Here is a 20914-nt window from a genome sequence, read left to right as displayed (position 1 = left end):
TTTCTTACGTCTGCGTGATTTTGCCTCTGAAATTTGCTTTTGGAAGACACGTCCCTAGAGTCTGAAATTTCGTCTTTTTTTTTTTTTTTTTTTTTTTGCTGTGATAGTCCACTTTTAGGTTATGGACTGCTTCTGGTGGAGTCTTCTGTGGAGTGGGTTTACTTGGTACAGAAAATTCTTGACCAAGAACACTTTGACTACCGTGTTCTAATAATAGTCTGCTTCCTACAGAAGCACCTCTTGAAGCTGCTGGTTAGACTGGTCAGCATATGCCCTGGATACTGAGATGGAAAGTATCACGAGATCCTGACTGGACCAGTGATTCCAGTTTTCTTTCCGGTTTTTGAGGTGTGTCACGTTATCTCTCAAGGGCTCTGTGACAACGTTGTTCATTAGATGCTAATTCATCCCTTTGAGCCACAATAAACGAAACAGGAATCTGTCCTGGGGCAGTGTTGTCCATGTTCACGTTCTCATATGTCTGAGGCTGTTGACTGGACTGTTGTTCATGTTGCCTTTGCCATCCCCTCTGCAGGCCGTTGTTCATTCTACTTCAACAGGTATAATTATGCAGCATCTTAATGAGGGAGTTGCTGAAGCTGAGCGATGACTTTAATGAAGTTCACCGTAATACGTTTCCTTTAAGCCACTTTTTCCTTTCATCTTGTCCATTTCTATGCATTGTAAAGGAACTTGATTTTTTTTAAGTTATTTTGAGAGAGAGAGAGAGAGAAGGGGAGAGAGAGAGGGGGAGAGAATATCCCAAGCAGCTTCTCGCTGAAAGCACAGAGCCCGACATGGGGCTTGAACTCACGACCTGTGAGATCAAGGCTGAAGCCAAAATCAAGAGTTGGATGCTTAACCAACTGAGTCACCCAAGCACCCAAGAACTTGATTTTTATTATTTAATCATCAATTGTGAATTTCTGGTGCTACCAGTAGTGTTCTTTGTTTTATATTTGTAAGTGGGAGTGTTGAATTGGGGAACAGATATTGTTTTAAATATTTTACACTATTTCCGTCTTTAGTTTTCAGGGCATGGCTCAGCAACAGGTTCCCTAAATCCAGCACAAACCCTGGAATATGTTGAAAAGATAGTCTGAATTATTTTTTCTACTTGTCCTCACCTGACCTAGTACCTAATATCAAGTTACACTTTTGTGAATTAAATTTATTAAATTGGGAATTTTAGATATCTTAAAAACATGTATATTTTATATTCGTACTGTACAAATCCCAGAAATACCATTAATTTGTCATGTAAGATTTATTGCTTTTTTTATAGTATGTTTTCAGTTTTTTGTGCATAACTTGCTGAGTTTGTGTAAATTTCACTGACTTAATTTCTTGTTGTAACTGCTGTGTTCTAAAAATTACTCTCCCTTCTAGATTCATCATGTTCATATCAGTATATTGAATTGATACGTAAATATCATTGTGTTTTACAGAAAACTTAGCACATTTCTTATACTTTATTGACTTCTCTTCCACTGTTGCTTATGACACTTATATTTTCTGCAAAATTTCTAAATTTCTGTAAATTGCATTCATGAGTGAACACGCGAACACTATTTTGGGTTTCCATCTGAACTTCATAGAAGGTGCATCTGGTCCCTGGTGTCCCACCGTCTCGTGCTTTCCTGTTGTTCTCTGGCTCTCGTTTGCTGTGTATGCTGCCCGCCTCCTCTCTGCCCGCGGACCTCCTCCAGGGAGGAGAAGTTGTTTCTGCGTGAACCTGCTGCTGCTTATGGTGTCCTGTGTCACAGGTCCTTCCCGCAGTGGGCCATTCGCTTATTTCCTCTGGTCTCCGTAAGCTTACTTTTGTTCTCCTGGTCATATTTATGAAGTCTGATTTACTAATTTTGGATAAGTGCACATTAAGTTTCATGGATTCATAATAATAGCTTGGCATTTAGTAATACCTACAGGAGGGGCACCTGACCTCATGTCTCTCTCTATTGTTTCAGATAACTTTCATAATATTTTCCATCATTTGAGCTTACTAGAGTTAAAATATGCCATATTTTTCTTGTTTGAATGTAGATTCAGTTGATTACCACGAGTATTTAAATTCACTTGTTTTCCACTTATTTTCTTCTCTACCCACAGCCTGGTGAACACCATTTTACTTTCTGTTTTTGTGAATTGGACTATTTTAGATACTTCACATAAGTGGAGGAGGGACAGAGAAAGAGGGAGAAAGAGAATCTGAAATGGCTCCAGGCTCTGAGCTGTTAGCACAGAGCCTGACGTGGGGCTTGAACCCATGAACCGTGAGCTCATGACCTGAGCCAAAGTCGGACCCTTAACCGACTGAGCCACTCAGGCGTCCCAAGTGTCTTTTTAAAGCTGAATAATATTTCATTATGTGTATATACCACATTTTATTTGTGCACTCCTCAATCAGTAGACATTTGAGTTGCTTCTACCTCTTGGTTATTATTTTTTGTATGTTTGTTTATTTATTTTGAGAGACAGAGCAGGGGAGGGGCAGTGAGAGGGAGAGAGAGAATCCCAAGCAGGTTCTGTGTTGATAGCACGGAGCCCAACGTGGGGCTTGATCTCATGAACTGGGAGATCATGACCTGAGCCGAAATCAAGAGTCAGATGTTCAACCAACTGAGTCAACCAGGTGCCCTTCGCTATTTTTTTTTAAGTATATTTATTTTGAGAGACAGAGCAGGGAGGGACAGAGAGAGAGGGAGAGAGAGAATACTAAGCAAACTGTCAGCACAGAGCTCAGTGCAAGGGCTCAATCTCGCGAACTGTGAGATCATGGCCAAAATCAAGAGTTGGACACTTAACCCACTGAGCCACCCAGGCGCCCCTACCTCTTGGCTATTTTGAATAATGCTTCTGTGAACATGGGTATGCAAACATCTCTTTGAGGTCCTGCTTTCACTTTTTTTGTGTACACACCCAGAAGTGGAAATGCTAGATTATATGGTATCTTAGTTTGGTGTCCTATAACAAAGTACCATAGAATGGGTGGCTTATTAACAAATTTTATTTCTTACAGTTCTGGAGGCCAGAAGTGTGAAATCAGGGTGCCAGCATGGTTAGGCTCTGAGGAAGACCTTCTGATGGGTTGCAGATGGGTGACTTCTCATTGTCCCCTCCCATAGCAGAAACAGAGAGATAGCTCTCTGTGATCTCTCTTGTAAGGACACTGATGATACTCATGAGGGCTCCACCATCATGGACTGGTCACTGCCCATAGGCCCACCGTTGTATTTTGGAAGGTTTCAACATAATGAATTTTAGAGGAACACCAGTGTTTAATCTACAACATTCTGCTTTCTCCCCCCTCCCCAAGTTTCATGTACTTCCCATATGCCAAATACATGTGTTCTATCCCACCACCCCTACAAGTCAACTCATTCTAGCATCAGCTCTAAAGTCTGTAGTCCAAAACCTAATCTAAACATCTCTAAATCAGATATGGGTGAGACTTGAGGCAAAAAATCCTCTCTAGCTGTGAACCTGTAGAATGGATTAATTGTGTACTTCCAGAATATAGTGGTGGGACAGGCATAGGGTAGACAATACCATTCAATAGGCAGAAATGGGGGAGAAGCACAGGTTGATCCCAGGCAAGTCCAAAACCTAGCAAGATCCATGAGATCTGAAGGCTTGAAAATAATCCTCTTTGCCTCCATGCTCTGCCCTCCAGGCCTGTTGGACAGCAGTCCTACTGCTAGACCCAGCTCCACCAGGCAGGGTCCTGCACCACCCCCCAGGTTCTACTGAGCAGGGGTTGAAAACCCAGTTTTGCGGGGAGGTCATCTGGCCTGTTGAAAGTGAAGAGGCAGGGGCGCCTGGGTGGCTCAGTCGGGCTAGTGTCCAACTTTGGCTCAGGTCATGATCTCGCGGTTTGTGGGTTTGATCCCCGCACTGGGCTCTGCTGTCAGCTCGGAGCCTGGAGCCTGGTTGGGATTCTGTGTCTCCCTCTCTCTCTGCCCCTCCCCCACTGTGCTCTGTCTCTCAAAAATACATAAATGTTAAAAAAAATAAATTAAAAAAAAAAAAGAAAGTGAAGATGCAGGCCCAATCATCTCTGAAGTGCCTTGAGGTCACTCCTCCTTTGTGTTGAAGAATAGAGAAAATTTGCAGAGAAATAGCTTTATGGTTCTGTTCTGTAAAGTCTGGCCGTCTTCCTTTATTCCTTTCCATTTTCTTTCCCTTCACTTCACACCGGCAGTTTTCCTGCCATAGTAGCTGATAAGGTCCATAGTTGACACTCACTAATTTTTTTTTTTTAATGTTTAAACATGAGTATAGTTGACACACAACTTTATATTAGTTTCATGTGTACAGCATAGCGATTCAAGTTTGTGCGTTATGTTGTGCTCACCAGTGTAGCTACCATCTGTCACCATACAACATTATCACAGATTCATTGACTGTATTCCTTATGCTGTGCCTTTTATTCTCATGACATTTATTTCATAACTGGAAATTTGTATCTCCCACTCCCCTTCAGTCATTTTGCCCACCTCTCTACTCCCCTCCTCTCGTCAACCATCAGTTCTTATGTTTATAGATCTGATTCTGCTTTTTGTTTTATTTTTAAAAGGGACAGAAGACATGAATAGGCATTTTCCCAAAGGCCAACAGACACATGGAAAGATGCTCACCATCACTCATTATCAGGGAATTGCAAGTCAAAACCACAATGAGCTATCATCTTAAATTTGTCAGAATGGCTAAAATCAAAGATGAGAAATAACAAGTGCTAATGAAAATGTAGAGGAAAAGGAAGCTTGTGCACTGTTGGTGGCAGTGTAAATTGGTACAGCCACTCTGGAAAGCAGTATGGAGATTCCTCAAAATATTAAAAATAGAAATACCGTATGATCCAATAATTCTACCACTAGGTATTTACCCAAAGAAAATGAAAACACTAGTTTGAAAAGATTACGAATGCACCCCTATGTTTATTGCAGCATTATTTACTGGCCAAGACAGGGAAGCAACCTAAGGGTCCGTTAATACACAAATGGATAAGGAAGATGTATTTTAGAGTGGAATGTTACACGGCCATAAAAAAGGATGGTATTGTGCCATGTACAACAACGTGGATGGGCCTAGAATGTATTATGCCAAGTGAAGTAAATTAGACTGAGAAATACCTCATAAGATTTCACGTACATGTAGAATCTGAAAAACCCTGTAAAACACACTCATTCTGATCTTATCAAACAGCTTGGCCATACCCTATTCCTTTTTTTTTTAATATAATTTATTGTCGGGTTGGCTAACATACAGTGTATACAGTGTGCTCTTGGTTTTGGGGGTAGATTCCCGTGATTCATCACTTACAATACCCAGTGCTCATCCCAACAAGTGCCCTCCTCAGTGCTTCTCACTTATTTTCCCCTCCCACCCCATCAACCCTCAGTTTGTTCTCTGGATTTAAGAGTCTCTTATGGTTTGCCTCCCTTCCTCTCTGTAACTATTTTTTTTCCCCTTCCTTTCCCCCATGGTCTTGTTTCTCAAGTTCCACATATGAGTGAAGACATATGATGTATGTCTTTCTCTGACTTATTTCACTTAGCATAATACCCTGCAGTCCATCCATATTGCTGCAAATGGCAGGATTTCCTTCTTTCTCAGTGCCAAGTAGTAGTCCATTGTATATATAAACCACATCTTCTTTATCCATTCATCAGTTGATGGACATTTGGGCTCTTTCCACAATTTGGATCTTGTTGAAAGCACTGCTATAAACATTGGGGTACATGTGCCCCTATGAATCAGCACTCTTGTATCCTTTGGATAAATTCCTAGTAGTGCTATTGCTGGCTTGTGGGTAGTTCTAGTTTTAATTTTTTGAGGAACCTACACACTGTTTTCCCAGAGTGGCTGCACCAGTTTGCATTCCCACCAGCAGTGCAAGAGGGATCCCCTTTCTCCACATCCTCGCCAGCACCTGTTGTTTCCTGAGTTGTTAATTGTAGCCACTCTTGAGTGGTGTAAGGTGGTATCTCAGTGTGGTTTGACTTGTATTTCCCTCATGATGAGTGACGTTGACCATCTTTTCATTTGTCTGTTGGCCCTCTGGTTGTCTCCTTTGGAAAAGTGTCTGTTCATGTCTTCTGCCCATTTCTTCAGTGGATTATTTATTTTTCAGGTGTTGAGCTTGGTAAGTTCTTTATAGATTTTGGATACTAGCCCCTTATCCAATATGTCATTTGCAAATATCTTTTCCCATTCTGTCAGTTGCCTTTTAGTTTTGTTGATTGTTTCCTCTGCAGTGCAGAAGCTTTTTATCTTCATGAGGTTCCAATAGTTCATTTTTGCTTTTAATTTCCTTGCTTTTGGAGATGTGTTGAGCAAGATATTGCTGTGGCTGAGGTCAAGGAGGTTGTTGCCTGTTTTTTCCTCTAAGGTTTTTGATGGTTTCCTGTCTCACGTTTAAGTCTTTTATCCATTTTGAGTTTATTTTTGTGTCTGGTGTGAGAGAGTGGTCTAGTTTCATTCTTCTGCATTTTGCCGTCCAGTTCTCCCAGGACTATTGCTAAACAGATTGTCTTTTTTCCATTGGATCCTCTTTCCTGCTTTGTCAAAGATTAATTGGCCATACATCTGTGGGTCCAATTCTGGGTTCTCTATTCTATTCCATTGGTCTATGTGTCTGTTTTTGTGCCAATACCATGCTGTCTTGATGATTACAGCTTTGTAGTGGAGGCTAAAGTCTGGGATTGTGATGCCTCCTGCTTTGGTTTTCTTTTTCAACATTTCCTTTGGCTATTCGGGGTCTTTTGGGCCACACCCTATTCTCTTCCAAACATGCTTTCTCCTTTTTTTGCAAAATGGTTAGGCTGGGAATTTTCAACATCTTGAAGTTCTATAGTTTCTTTTTGCTTGATAATTTTATCTTCAAGTTATTTCTTTGGTCGTGTCTAACTATTAGCAGTCAGGAGGAACCAAGCATAGAAATCTCAGCTGAAGAGCAATGGCATTGCTTGCAAGTTCTACTTTCCACAAGACAGTAGAACATGAATGCAGTTCAGCCAAGAGAACTGTGTTCAGCTCTCTTCTTTTTGTCTTGGAGCCTATACCAGAATCACATTTAAAATTCCCTTCGTGACATTCTCACCTTCCAGCATGCCCCTTTACCCATGACCCAGTTCACAGCCACATCCCCATTTTAGGTATTTGTTGCAGAAGCTCCCTACTTCTCACAATCAAGGCAGTTTTCTTTCTTAGTCTGTTCAGGCTCTTGTAACAAAATACCAAAAACTGGGTTGCGTACAACAGTTGTTCTATTTGTTTTGCACAGTGCTGGAAATGGGAAGTCAAAGATCAGGGTGCCAGCATGCTTGGGTTCTGGTGAGGACCCCTTTCCTGACCGCAAGCTGCTGCTGACTGCTTGTATCTTCACATGATAAGAGAAAGAGCTGGCTCTCTGGCCTCTTGTAATGGCACTAATCCCATTCATGCGGGCTCCATCCTGATGACTTAATTACTTCCCAAAGCCACCACCTTCAAATATATCACCTTGGGGATTAGATTTCAACATAGAAATTTTAGGGGGCACAAACATTCAGCTCACAGTGTATGGTAATTTAATTTTTAATTTTCAAGTAACTGTCCTGATATTTTCCATCTACATTTTACTTGCTGGTGAATTTGCATAAGAATTCCCATTTTTCCCCATCTTCGTCAACACTTAGTATTTTCTGTTTCTTCGATAGTAGCCATCCTAATGAGTGATAATCTCATTGTGGTTTAGATTTGCATTTCTCTAATGGTCCGTGATACTGAACATCATTTCATAAGTTTGTTGGCCATTTGTATATCATCTGTGGAGATATGTTGGTTCCAGAGTCCTTTGCCCATTATTTAATCAGAATATTTGTGGGATCTGTTTTTGTTGAGCTGTAGGAGTTTGTGATATTGTGATTCGTAATAAGAAATCTGTTTGGTCTTCATTCGTGTTTCTTGTGCAGAACTTCTAAAACCCTTGGAATTTCCTGAGCGATAAGAGCAATGGGAGCATCTTTTTTTTTTCAACGTTTATTTATTTTTGGGACAGAGAGAGACAGAGCATGAACGGGGGAGGGGCAGAGAGAGAGGGAGACACAGAATCGGAAACAGGCTCCAGGCTCTGAGCCATCAGCCCAGAGCCCGACGCAGGGCTTGAACTCACGGACCGCGAGATCGTGACCTGGCTGAAGTCGGATGCTTAACCGACTGCGCCACCCAGGCGCCCCAACATTTATTTATTTTTGAGAGACAGAGACAGAACACAAGTGGGGGAGGGGCGTAGTGTCAGGGAGACACAGAATCTGAAGCAGGCTCCAGGCTCTGAGCTGTCAGTACAGAGCCCGACTTGGGGCTCGAACTCACAGACCGCGAGATCATGACCTGAGCCAAAGTCGGATGCTTAACCGACTGAGCCACCCAGGCGCCCCACAATGGGAGCATCTTTGATCATAATTTGACCTCTTGTCCTCAATTCCTGAAATTGCTCAGGAGCCAAAAAGATGAAATGGGTGTCTTGTTCTTCATAACAGTCACCTCTCAACCACAACCTAGTTTATACTAATGAGGTGACTTTTGGAAATCCTGTAAAGATGGGGGGCTTGTTGCCAGGAGAGACAGCCACGTGATTGGAGGGTTGGAACTTTCAGTCCATCCCTGGACCTGTGGGAGAGGAAAGGGACTGGAGATGGAGTTCAGTCAGCAGTGATCAGTGATTTAATCGATAATGCCTCTATAATGGAGCCTCCATACAAACTCAAAAGGAGAGAGGTCAGGGAGCTTCTGGGCTGGTGACCAAGAGGAAATTTGTGGAGAGTGACCCACGTGGAGAGGACTCTGTACCCTTTCCTCTTGCCTTGCCCTACACGTTGCAGAGTCACATCCTCTCGTGATGAACCAGTAATCTAGTAGGTAAAATGTTTCTCTGAGTTCTTTGAGCCAATCTAGCAAGTCAGACCCAAGGAGGGGGTTCATTGGAACTTCAGATCTATATCTGGTCCATCAGAAGCGTAGGTGTGACAACCTGGACTTACCATTAGCATCTAAAGTGGGGGTGGGTCGTGTAGGACTCAGCCCTTAACTTGTGGGACCTCCAAATAGATAACATCAGGCTTGAGTTGAATTGTCAGAACTGAGTCAGAATTGTAGGATACCTAGCTGCTGTCAGAGCATTGTTTTTTGGTATGGGGACCTCCCTGCTCCCAGACCACGCACTGTGGAACTATACCCTTTTAGAGTTCTTATTTATTCTTAATACCAACCTATTATCAGGTATATGATTTGCACATCTTTTCTTGTGCTCCATAGGTTGGCTTCAAGCTCTTGATTTGTGTCCTTTGATGTGCAGGAGTTTTTGATTTTGATGTAGTCAGTTTATCCGATTGTACTTTTGTTGCCTGTGCTTTGGTGTTATACCTGGTAAATTACCGCAAAAAGTAATGTCGTGAAGCTTTTCCTCTGTTTTCTACTAGGAATTTTATTTTATTTTATTTTATTTTATTTTATTTTATTTTATTTTATTTTATTTTATTTTATTTTATTTTATTTTATTTTGTTTTTTATTTTATTATTTTAATTTTATTTTGTCAGTTATTTAAATTGTTAGGTTAGTTAACATGCAGTGAAGTCCTGGCTTCAGGAGTAGATTCCTGTGATTCATCACTTACATACAACATCCAGTGCTTCTCCCAACAAGTGCCCTCCTCAATGCCTATCACCCACCTCCCCTGCTCCCCCCAGTCCCCCACCCCCTTCAATCCACAGCTTGATCTCTGTATTTAAGGGTCTCTTATGGTTTGCCTCCCTCTCTGTTTGTAAGTTACTTTTCCTTCCTTTCCGCCTTTCTGTTTGGTTTTTCAAATTCCACATATGAGTGAAATCATATATCTGTTTTTCTCTGATTGACTTATTTCACTTAGCATAATACCCTCCAGTTCCATCCACGTAGTTGCAAATGACAAGATTTCATTCTTTTTCATTGCCAAGGAGTATTCCATTGCATATATATACCACATCTTCTTTATCCATTCTTCAGTTGATGGACATTTGGGCTTTTTCCATAATTTGGCTATTGTTGATAGTGCTGCTGTAAACATTGGGGTACATGTGCTCCTATGAATCAGCACTCCTGTATCCTGGGTCATAGGGTAATTCTATTTTTAAAAAAAAATTTTTTTTTCAACGTTTATTTATTTTTGGGACAGAGAGAGACAGAGCATGAATGGGCGAGGGGCAGAGAGAGAGGGAGACACAGAATCGGAAACAGGCTCCAGGCTCCGAGCCATCTGCCCAGAGCCTGACGCGGGGCTCGAACTCCCGGACCGCGAGATCGTGACCTGGCTGAAGTCGGACGCTTAACCGACTGCGCCACCCAGGCGCCCCGGGTAATTCTATTTTTAATTTTTTGAGCAACCTCCACTTTGTGTTCCAGAGTGGCTGCACCAGTTTGCATTCCCACCAACAGTGAAAGTGGGTTCCCCTTTTTCCACATCCTCACCAACATCTGTTGTTGTCTCAGTTGTTAATTTTAGCCACTCTGACTGGTGTGAGGTGGTATCTCAATGTGGTTTTGATTTATATTTCCCTGGTGATGAGTGATGTTGAGCATCTTTCCATGTGTCTGCCATCTGGATGTCTTCTTTGGAAAAGTATCTATTTATGTCTTCTGCCCATTTCTTCATTGGATTATTTGTTTTTTGAGTGTTGAGTTTGGTAAGTTCTTGATAGATTTTGGATACTATCCCTTTATCCTATATGTTATTTGCAAATATCTTCTCCCATTCTATCAGTTGCCTTTTAGTTTTGATGATTGTTTTCTTTGTTGTGCAGAAGATTTTTATCTTGATGAGGTCCCAGTTCATATTCTTTTTATTTCCTTTGCCCTCGGAGACATGTCAAGGAAGAAGTTGCTGTGGTCGAGACCAAAGAGGTTGATGCCTGTTTTCCTCTAGGATTTTGATGGTCTCCTGTCTCACGTTTAGGTCTTTCATCCACTTTGAATTTATTTTTGTGTATGATGTGAGAAAGTGGTCTGGTTTCATTCTTCAGCATGTTGCTGTCTAGCTCTCCAAGCACCATTTGCTAAAGAGACTGCCTTTTTTCCACTGGATACTCTTTCCTGCTTTGTTGAAGATTAATTGGCCATATTTTTGTGGGTCCATTTCTCAGTTCTCTATTTTATTCCATTGGTCTATGTGTCTGTTTTTGTGCCAATACCATACTGTCTTGATGATTGCAGCTTTGTAATAAAATCTAAAGTGTGGGATTATGATGCCTCCTGCTTTGATTTTTCTTTTCAACAATATTTTGGCTATTCGGAGTCTTTTTTGGTTCCATACACATTTTAGGATTGTTCTAATTCTGTGAAGAATACTGGTCGTATTTTGATTTGGATTGCATTGAATTTGTAGATTGCTTTGGATAGTATGGACATTTTAACAATATTTGTTCTTCCAATCCATGAGCATGGAATGTTTTTCTGTTTCTTTGTGTCTTCTTCAATTTCTGTCATGAGCTTTCCATAGTTTTCAACGTGCAGATCTTTTATCTGTTTGGTTAGGTTTATTCCTAGGTCTTTTGTGGGTTTTGGTGTAATTATAAATAGGATCTATTCCTTGATTCCTCTTTCTGATGCTTAATTATTGGTGTATAGAAATGCAACTGATTTCTGTACACTGATTTTATATCCTGCAACTTTGCTGAATTCATGTATCAATTCTAGCAGTTTTTGGAGTTTTTTGGGTTTTCTATGTAGAGTATCATGTCATGTCCGAAAAGTGAACATTTGGTCTTCTTTGCCAATTTGGATGCCTTTTTTATTTCATTTTGTTGTCTGATTGCTGAGGCTAGGACTTCCAACCCTATGTTAAACAACAGTGGTGAGAGTAGACATCCCTGTTGTGTTCCTGATCTCGGGAAAGTTCTCAATTTTTCCCAACTGAGGAGGATATTAGCTGTTTGACTTTATTTATGGCTTTTATGATGTTAAGGTATGTTCCTTCTATCCTGACTTTCTTGAGGGTTTTTATTAAGAAAGGATACTATATTTTGTCAAATGCTTTTTCTGCATCTTTTGACAGAATCATATGGTTCTTATCCTTTCTTCTATTAATGTGATGTATCACATTGATTGATTTGTGAATATTGAACCAGCCTTGCAGCCAGCCATGAATCCCACTTGATCATGCTATCAATGCTTTTAATGTACTGTTGAATTCGATTTGCTAATACCTTGTTGAGAACTTTTGCATCCATGTTCGTCAGGAATATTGGCCAGTCATTCTCCTTTTTAGTGGGTCTCTGGTAGGAATCAAGATAATGCTGGCTTCATAGAATGAGTCTGGAAGCTTTCCTTACATTTCTATTTTTTGGAACAGCTTGAGAAGAATAGGCATTAACTCTGGTTTAAATGTCTGGTAGAATTCCCCTGGGAAGCCATCTGGCCCAGGACTCTTATTTGTTGAGGGATTTTTGATAACCGATTCAATTTCTTTGCTTGTTATGGTCTGTTCAGATTTTCTGTTTATTCCCATTTGAGTTTTGGTAGTGTATGAGTGTCTAGGAATTTGTCCATTTCTTCCAGGTTGTCCACTTTGTTGGCATATAATTTTCCATAGTATTCTGTAATAATTGTTTGCATTTTTGTGGTGTTGGTTGTAATCTCTCCTCTTTCATTCGTGATTTTATCTATTTGGGTCCTCTGTTTTCTTTTTGAGAAGTTTGGCTAGGGGGTTATCAGTTTTTTTTTTTATATATTACTATTATTTTTATCAATTTTGTTTATTCTTTCAAAAAACCAGCTCTTAGATTCCTTGATGTGTTTTACTGGTTGGTGGGTTTTTTTTCCCCCCAATCTATATTGTTTATTTCTGTTCTATTTTATTTCTTCTGCTGGCTTTGGGTTTTCTTTGCTGCTTTCTAGTTCCTTTAGGTGTGAGGCTAGGTTCTGTATTTGGGACCTTTCTTAGATAGGTCTGTACTGCAATGTATTTTCCTCTTAGGATGGCCTTGCTGCATCCCAAAGGGTTTGTACTGTCCTTCTTTCATTTTCATTTGCTTCCATATATTTTTAAATTTCTTCTTTAATTTCCTGGTTGACCTATTCATTCTTTGGTAGGAGGTTCTTTAACCTTCATGTATTTGGGGGCTTTCCAATTTTTTTCTTGTGGTTGATTTCAAGTTTCATAGCGTGATCTGAAAATATTCATGGTATGATCTCAATATTTTTATACTTGTTGAAGGCTGTTTTGTGATCAGTATGTGATCTATTTTTGAGAATGTGCCATGTGCACTCGAGAAGAATGTGTATTCTGCTTTAGAATGAAAAGTTCTGAATATATCTGTTAAGTTCATCTGGTCCAATGTGTCATTCAGAGCCACTGTTTCCTTATTGATTTTCTGCCTAGATGATCTGTCCATTGTTGCAAGTGGAATATTAAAGTCCCCTACAATCATGATATTATTATCTATATATTCATGTTTGTGATTAATTGATTTGTATACTTGGATGCTTTCACATTGGGGACATAAACATTTACAATTGTTAGCTCTTCTTGATGGATAGACCCCTTAATGATGATACAATGCCTTTCTTCATCTCTTGTTACAGTCTTTGTTTTAAAATCCAATTTGTTTGATATAAATATGGCGACCCTGGCTTTCTTTTGACATCCAGTAGCATGATAGATGGTTCTCCACCCCCTCGCTTTCAATCTGTAGATGTCCTGAGGTCTAAAATGAGTCTCTAATAGGCAGCATATAGATGGATCTTGCTCTTTTTCTTTTTTTAATCCATTCCGATAGCCTATGTCTTTTGATTGGGGCATTTAGTGCATTTGCATTCAGAGTAATTATTGAAAGATATGGATTTAGTGTCATTGTGTGTTCTGTAGGTTTCATGCTTGTGATGATGTCTCTGGTGCTTTGTAGTCTTTGCTGCTTTCCATTCAGAGTTCCCCTTATGATCTCCTGCAGGGCTGGTTTAGTGGTCATGGACTCCTTTAGTTTTGTTTGGGAAAGCCTTTAACTCTCCTTCTATTCTGAATGACAGCCTTGCTGGATTCTTGGCTGCATATTTTTCCTATTCAACACATTGAATATTTCCTGCCACTTCCTTCTGGTCTGCCAAGTTGCAGTGGACAGGTCCACTACTACCCTTTTGTGTCTACCCTTGTAGGTTAAGACCCAGAATTCTCTCTCTGTCTTTGTATTTTGCCAGTTTCACTATGATATGTCATGGTGTTAACCTGTTTTTTATTTTGAAGGGAGTTCCCTGTGCCTCCTGGACTTGGATGTCTGTTTCTTTCCCCAGAGTAGGGAAGTTGTCAGCTATAATTTATTCAAATAAACCTTCTGCTCCTTTGTCTGTCTCTTCCTCTTCTGGAACTCCTATGATACAGGTATTATTTTATTTTATTGAATCACTTAGGTCTCTAATTCTCCCCTCGTGGTATAGTAATTTCTTTTCCCTCTTTTTTTCAACTTTGTCATTTTCCATAATTTTATCTTGTATCTCACTTATTCTCTCGTCTGCTCCTTCATCCTTGCTGTCACTGCATGCAGTTTATTTTGCATCTCATTTACAATATATCTTAATCCATCATGACTATTTCATAGGTCTTTGATCTAGGCAGCAATAGATACTCTGCTGTCTTCTATGTGTTTTTCAAACCCAGCTATTAGTTTTATGACTGTTATTCTAAATTCTTGTTCAGATATACTGTTTATATCCAGTTTGAGCAATTCTCTATCCTTTATTCCTGGAAATTCTTTTGAGGAGAATTCTTCCATTTCGTCATTTTGGGTCACTTTCTGTCTTTTACATCTTTCAATGGCTTGTTATGTGTCCTGCACCTGCAAGTACTACCATATTAGAAAGGAGTCATACACTGTCCAGGACCTGGCACTTCAGCAAGTGTTTTTGGGGTGTGTTGTGTCTACTCTGTTGTTACATCTTTGGCTGTTCTATCCCACTGCTTGGAGTGGTGGATTGTTTGGACCTTCCACCAGGTGTGCTTTGATTTGTTCATTGAAGTAACCCAGAAAAAAGGAAAAAAAGAGCACATGAACCTTATCCCATACAAAGAGCGAAATGAAAGGAGCAGGGGGAAAAAAAAGGCCAGACAGAGAATCAAAGAAACTATAAGGCTTAATCCAGAGAGAGAGGAAAATAAAGACGAAAGAGATACAGAAAAGGTGTAAAAAGAATAGAATAAAAATGCCTGGTTAAACAAATGAACACCTAGAACAGAAAGAAAAAAAGGATGTATATATATATATATATGTGTGTGTGTATGTGTGTGTGTATATATATATGTACTTATATGTATATACACTTTTATGTGTAAACACATGCACATATGTATATATGTATATGTAAATATATAAAAAATAAGAATTGACCAAAAATGAAAGCAGAAACTATGAGCCTGATTCCAAAGGGAAGAAAAAAAAAAAAATCAGAGGGTATAAAGTAAAAGAAGGGAAGAGAGAAGGAAAGAAAAGAAAAAAAAGAATATTTAAAACAAACTAGACTAACATATAAAACCACAGGACAGTTGTCTGTTGGTGCCTGGGATCAGTGGCTATGCTGATCTCGAGGATAGACTATCTGGTTTGGTTAGTGTCGGCCCTACTCTGGTAGAAAAGCCGTTATCAGGCATGGAGGGGTGGGGTTTGGTGCAATTGGGTTCTGCCTCCACTGGGGGCCTCTGTCCTGTTCCCTGAAACTCCATTGTGTTGGTGATGGGGGGAAATGGTGACACCCAATTCTCTCCTCCCCAGACTGGATGTTTCAAACCATGCTAGTCAGGCAGCCCTCATAGGGTAGCATGGGCAGTCTGCCTGCCCCGCTCCACAGTCCTGTGCACCTCCTAGGCTCTCCGCTGGGATGAAAACCTGGTGACTGAAAGGATCCTGTACCACGTGGACCTGTTCTGGGGTAATACCATCCAGGCACCCCTAGAATATTTTATTTATTATTGTTTATTGTGATTTACGATGATGATCTTTTATCATGTTTTATGCAATAGAACTGACATGCATCACTTGTTAATAGTGTGAAATGCCTATTCTTCATGGGTACAGATAATTTTATAACAGGTATTTATAAAATTTAGTTTGGTAAACATTGTTTTATTAAATTCTTCATTTTCTCAATGCTATATTTATTTTGCAATTCTGGATTCTCATTTATTTAGATTATCCATCAGATAAGCTTGGTTTGGGTTACTTACCATTGTAATATACTATCTGTCCTGCAGCATTTATTTATATGACATATACAGAAATTATGTATGATACTTTTTTCTCATCGGTTATGAGAAATGTATTTACTGCCAATTGGTATGTGCTTTGGGGTCATGGTGGAAAAATACTGTATCTTAGAACATGTGTGGACAAGGATGTGGAGAAAAAGGAACCCTTTTGTACTGTTGGTGTGAATGCAAATTGGTACAGCCACTGTGGAAAAGAGTATGAAGGTTCCTCAGAATGTTAAAAATAGAGCTACCTGGGGTGCCTGGGTGCCTCAGTCAGTTGAGTGTGCGACTTTGGCTCAGGTCACGATCTCATGGTTTGTGGGTTTGAGTCCCATCTCAGACTGGGCTTTGCACTGACAACTCAGCCTGAAGCCTGCTTCCTATTCTTTGTATCTCTCTCCCTCTCCCCCTCCCCTGCTGGTACTCCGTGACTCAAAAATGATTAAATGTTAAAAAAAAAAAAAGCTATCATACAATCCCATTATCACACTAGTGGGTATTTACCCAAACATTACAAAAACACTAATTCAGAGGGATACATGTACCCCTATGTCAGTAGCATTATTTACAATAGCCAAATCATGGCAGCAGCCAAGGTATCCATTGATAGATGAATGGGTAAAGAATATATGGTATATATATACAATGGCATATTATTCAGCCATAAAAGAATGAAATCTTGCCATTTACAACTACATGGATGGAGCTAGACAGTATAATGCTCAATGAAATAAGTCTGTCAGAGAAAGACAACCATATGATTTCACTCATATGTGGAATTTAAGAAAGAAAGCAAACAAGCAAAGGGAAAAAAGACAAACCAAGAAACAATTTTTTAAAGCTTATTTATTTTAAGAGAGAAAGAGAATCCCAGGCACACTCCACACTGTCTGTGCAGAGCCCGATGCAGGGCTCAAACTCACAAACCATGAGATCATGACCTGAGCTGAAGCCAGGCACTTAATCCACCGAGCCACCCAGGCACCCCAAGAAACAGACTCTTAACTATAGAGAACAAACTGATGGCACCAGAGGGGAGGTGGGTGGGCCATGGTTCAAGAGGTGATGAAGACGAAGGAGCATACGTGCTCTGATGAGCCCTGGGCAATGTGTGGAAGTGCTGAGTCACTTTATTGTACCCCTGAAATTAACAGAACACTGTATGTAACAGAACACTGTCAGTAAACTATACTGGAATTTAAAAGGAAAGAAAAATACCCTTTCTTTGAGAGCTAACATAATTTTGTACAGTGTGAGTGTTTTTGTCATTGGCTGTTTGAAACTAGGCTATCCTGAGATTAATTTGTATTACAGATGAGCACTCTTTAGTAAAAAATCCTGTTCCTTTAGGTATTCCTAAAATTTTGGAGATCATGGAAAAGTTTTATAACTGTGCTCAGTACAAGTATTACTTTTATTGTTATATGTTGAGAACATTACATTCGTTTGCTAACTGTAATTAACAGGATACCTCTGGCTCTTTATATTTGTAGATGTTTCTCCTACACACGTGATCAAGAAATTACAACCAAAGGAGTATAGTAATACAGGAGAAGTATTCCAGGCAATGATGTTGGAAGGGCACAAAGGCCACAAAATCAAAGATTTTGCTTCAGGGAAATCCAGAAAAATGTGCATGACTTTGAGTGGCCGTGGAGAGACGATGAAATAAATTACAGAGACATGCCTGTAACCCGTAAATATAGTCTCATTGATAGAAGAGATCAATCTGGTACAAGGGATGCAGGAAACAAGCCTGTTGTAAATAGGCCTGGATTAAGCTTTCAGGATGAATGGCATGTGTTTCATACTGAAGGGAAAATGTATGAATGTAATCAAGTTGATAAGCGTGTCAACACTGGTTCCTCAGTTTCACCACTTCAAGAAATTTCTCCTAGTGTCCAAACCAACATTTCTAATAAACATGGGAGTGATTTTATGCAGCCTTCGACACTAACACATGATGAGAAATCACATGGGGAAAAACCTTACAAATGTCATGACTGTGGCAAAACCTTTAATCAGGGTTCACACCTCAGCATACATCAGATAACTCATACAGGAAAGAAACCATATAAATGTCATGTATGTGAAAAGCTCTTCAGTCAAAATTCACACCTTGAAAATCACCAGAGAATACATGCTGGACAGAAACCTTACAAATGTAATGGGTGTGGCAAAGCCTTTAGTGTACGTTCAAGCCTAACAAACCATCAGCTAATCCATAGTGGAGAGAAACCTTACCAATGTAGTGAATGTGGCAAGGCTTTTTGCCAGAGTTCAAAACTGGTAAAACATCACAGAATTCATAGCAGAGAGAAACCACACAAATGTAATGAGTGTGGTAAAGCTTTTATCCAAAGTTCAAACCTGGTTGACCATCAGAAAAGTCATACTGGAGAGAAACCATATAAATGTATTGAATGTGGCAAGGCCTTCAGGATTCACCAGAGAATTCGTGCTGGAAAGAAACCTTTCAAATGCCATGTGTGGCAAAGCCTTTACTCAGGGCTCACACCTCACTAAACATCAGATAATCCATACTGGAGAGAAACCTTACCGATGTAATGAATGTGGCAAAGCCTTTACCAAGCGTTCACACCCTAGGCATCATGGGAGAAATTATACTGGAGAGAAGTCATATCCATGTGTTGAATGTGGCAAAACCTTTCGGTAATGGTCTGACATCAGGATTCACCAAAGAATTCATGCTGGACAGAAACCTTTCAAATGTAATGAGTATGGAAAAGCCTTTACTCAAGGCTCACACCTCAGTACACATCAAATAATCCATACCAGAGAGAAACTTTACAAGTGCAATGAGTGTGGCAAGGTCTTCAGTCAAAATTCACACCTTATAAATCCCCGGAGAATCCATACGGGCGAGAGACCTTACAAATGTAATGAGTGTGGTAAGGCTTTTGTCACGGGTTCACACCTTAGACTTCATGAGAAAATTCATTCTGGAGAAAAAACATACAAATGTATTGAATGTGGCAAGGCTTTTAGACAATGGTCTGACCTCAGGATTCACCAAAGAATTCGTCCTGGAGAGAAACCTTACAAATGCCACGAGCGTGGCAAAGCCTTTACTCGAGGCTCACCCCTCACCAGTCATCAGATAATCCATACTGGAGAGAGCCTTATAAATGTACTGAATGTGGCAAGGCTTTTAGGTATTGCCTTAAACTCAGGGTTCACCAAATCATTCATATTTACAAATGCAACAAATGTGGTAATGTTTTAAATTAGTACTATTTGCTGGATATGAGTAAATATCCTGGAGAGAAGCCACACAGATGTAATGTGTGTGGCAAGGATTTTACCCAAAGATCAAAAGTTCGGGAACATACTAGAGCATATACCTTATAAATGCAATGAGTGTGGCAAAGCTCTTAGCTTGAGTTCTCAGTATTTTGCAACAAGAGTCCATGTTGAAAGGAAACCACGTAAGTGTTTGTGGCAGAGCCATTATCCAGTCCTTGCAGAGAAATCACAGAAAACTAATGTGCGTGCTAAGGCTTTTGCCCAAGGCCAAAACATCAGAGGATTTATATTGAAGAGCCACCTTACAAATGGAAATAATGTCATAAGGCCTTCATTAAATGCTCACACCTTTGGAGTAATGAGAGAATTTATGCAGGAAAACTATACCAAATATGCTGAATGTGGAGATACCTTTAAGAAACTGTGTGTCCTTAGGATTCACCAACAAATTGGTACTGGGGAGATTCCTTGCAAATCCTTACAAATATGATAAGTATTTTGACCAGTTCACAGAACAGACCACACATTAGAGAATCCAGGCATAATTGGATCCGACTGGAATAACTAGGACTTTAGATCTCGGAGATTAACCTGAAATGTTCCACACTGCATGATAATTATGTCAAAAATTGTTAAAACTCCCATATCATGGGAACAAGGACATGTGTGGAAGTAGCTCATGATTTTCTGTGTATAAGATACTTACCTGACTTTTCTTGAAAAGGCTATATTTTATGAGTTTGAGTTACATTTTATTTATGAGTTTCACCCTCAAGTTTGAAATCTGTTGATCTTAAGCCTTTCCTGATGGTCTCTGAGGAGCAGTCATAAGATGAAGGGGCCTACTTCATTGTGTGTGACCCATTCATATCCGTGTTCCCTGGAACAGCAAGGACACGGAGTTGTCAGATTCAATTTTGTGTGAATTTGCATGGGGTAGGGGCAGAGAATAATGCAAAATCACCCTTGAAGTTGTCATGCATGTTATGATCAGGGCACTCTTCTCTAGATGAGTTACAGGGACTGACCTTTTCATGCAATGATGGTGATAGTTTGTTTGCTAGGGACGGATTATGTGGTAGAAACAATGCAGGGGAAGATAGTAATAGCTGTGCGATACTATCAATGACAAACTGATGGATCATTAATGCCATTCCTTTTTTTTTTGGAAAATGAAGGGAGCAGCTATCTGAGAGGGCAGTTGAATCCAGAGAACCAGAAGAGTATGTTCATGATTCATAGTTAACTCCTGCCATTACATTTTGCTACTATTTTCTGCAGGATGTATCACAAGTCTCACGTTTTCATTAATAAAGTTTAAATAATTTTTCCCCATAACCCTGAAGGAGTCATGTTCTTTTTCTAACACAGTTTTATCCCACCTCTGTAGAGTACTTTGT

The 20914-nt window shown here is 39.9% G+C and overlaps 1 protein-coding gene across 1 annotated transcript in view; it reads left to right on the top strand.

The window, feature by feature from the left end:
* The window catches only part of LOC124511683 (zinc finger protein 160-like), a 28115-nt gene extending 8616 nt beyond the window's left edge, over nucleotides 1-19499 (top strand). The window contains 6 exon segments of the mRNA XM_047079068.1: nucleotides 108-252; nucleotides 15865-15928; nucleotides 17741-17854; nucleotides 17857-18705; nucleotides 18746-19384; nucleotides 19387-19499. Of these exon segments, the coding sequence (XP_046935024.1) occupies nucleotides 108-252; nucleotides 15865-15928; nucleotides 17741-17854; nucleotides 17857-18705; nucleotides 18746-19384; nucleotides 19387-19499 (1924 nt within the window).
* Nucleotides 19500-20914: the final 1415 nt, after the last annotated feature.

The sequence above is a fragment of the Lynx rufus genome, unplaced genomic scaffold (genome assembly GCF_022079265.1).
Source record: "Lynx rufus isolate CCGP_SWC_20201006 ecotype Redwood Valley unplaced genomic scaffold, mLynRuf1.p SCAF_16, whole genome shotgun sequence".
Classification (NCBI taxonomy): Eukaryota; Metazoa; Chordata; class Mammalia; order Carnivora; family Felidae; genus Lynx; species Lynx rufus.
Note: the sequence above shows the minus strand (reverse complement) of the source record. Positions and strands in the feature narration are given on the sequence as shown.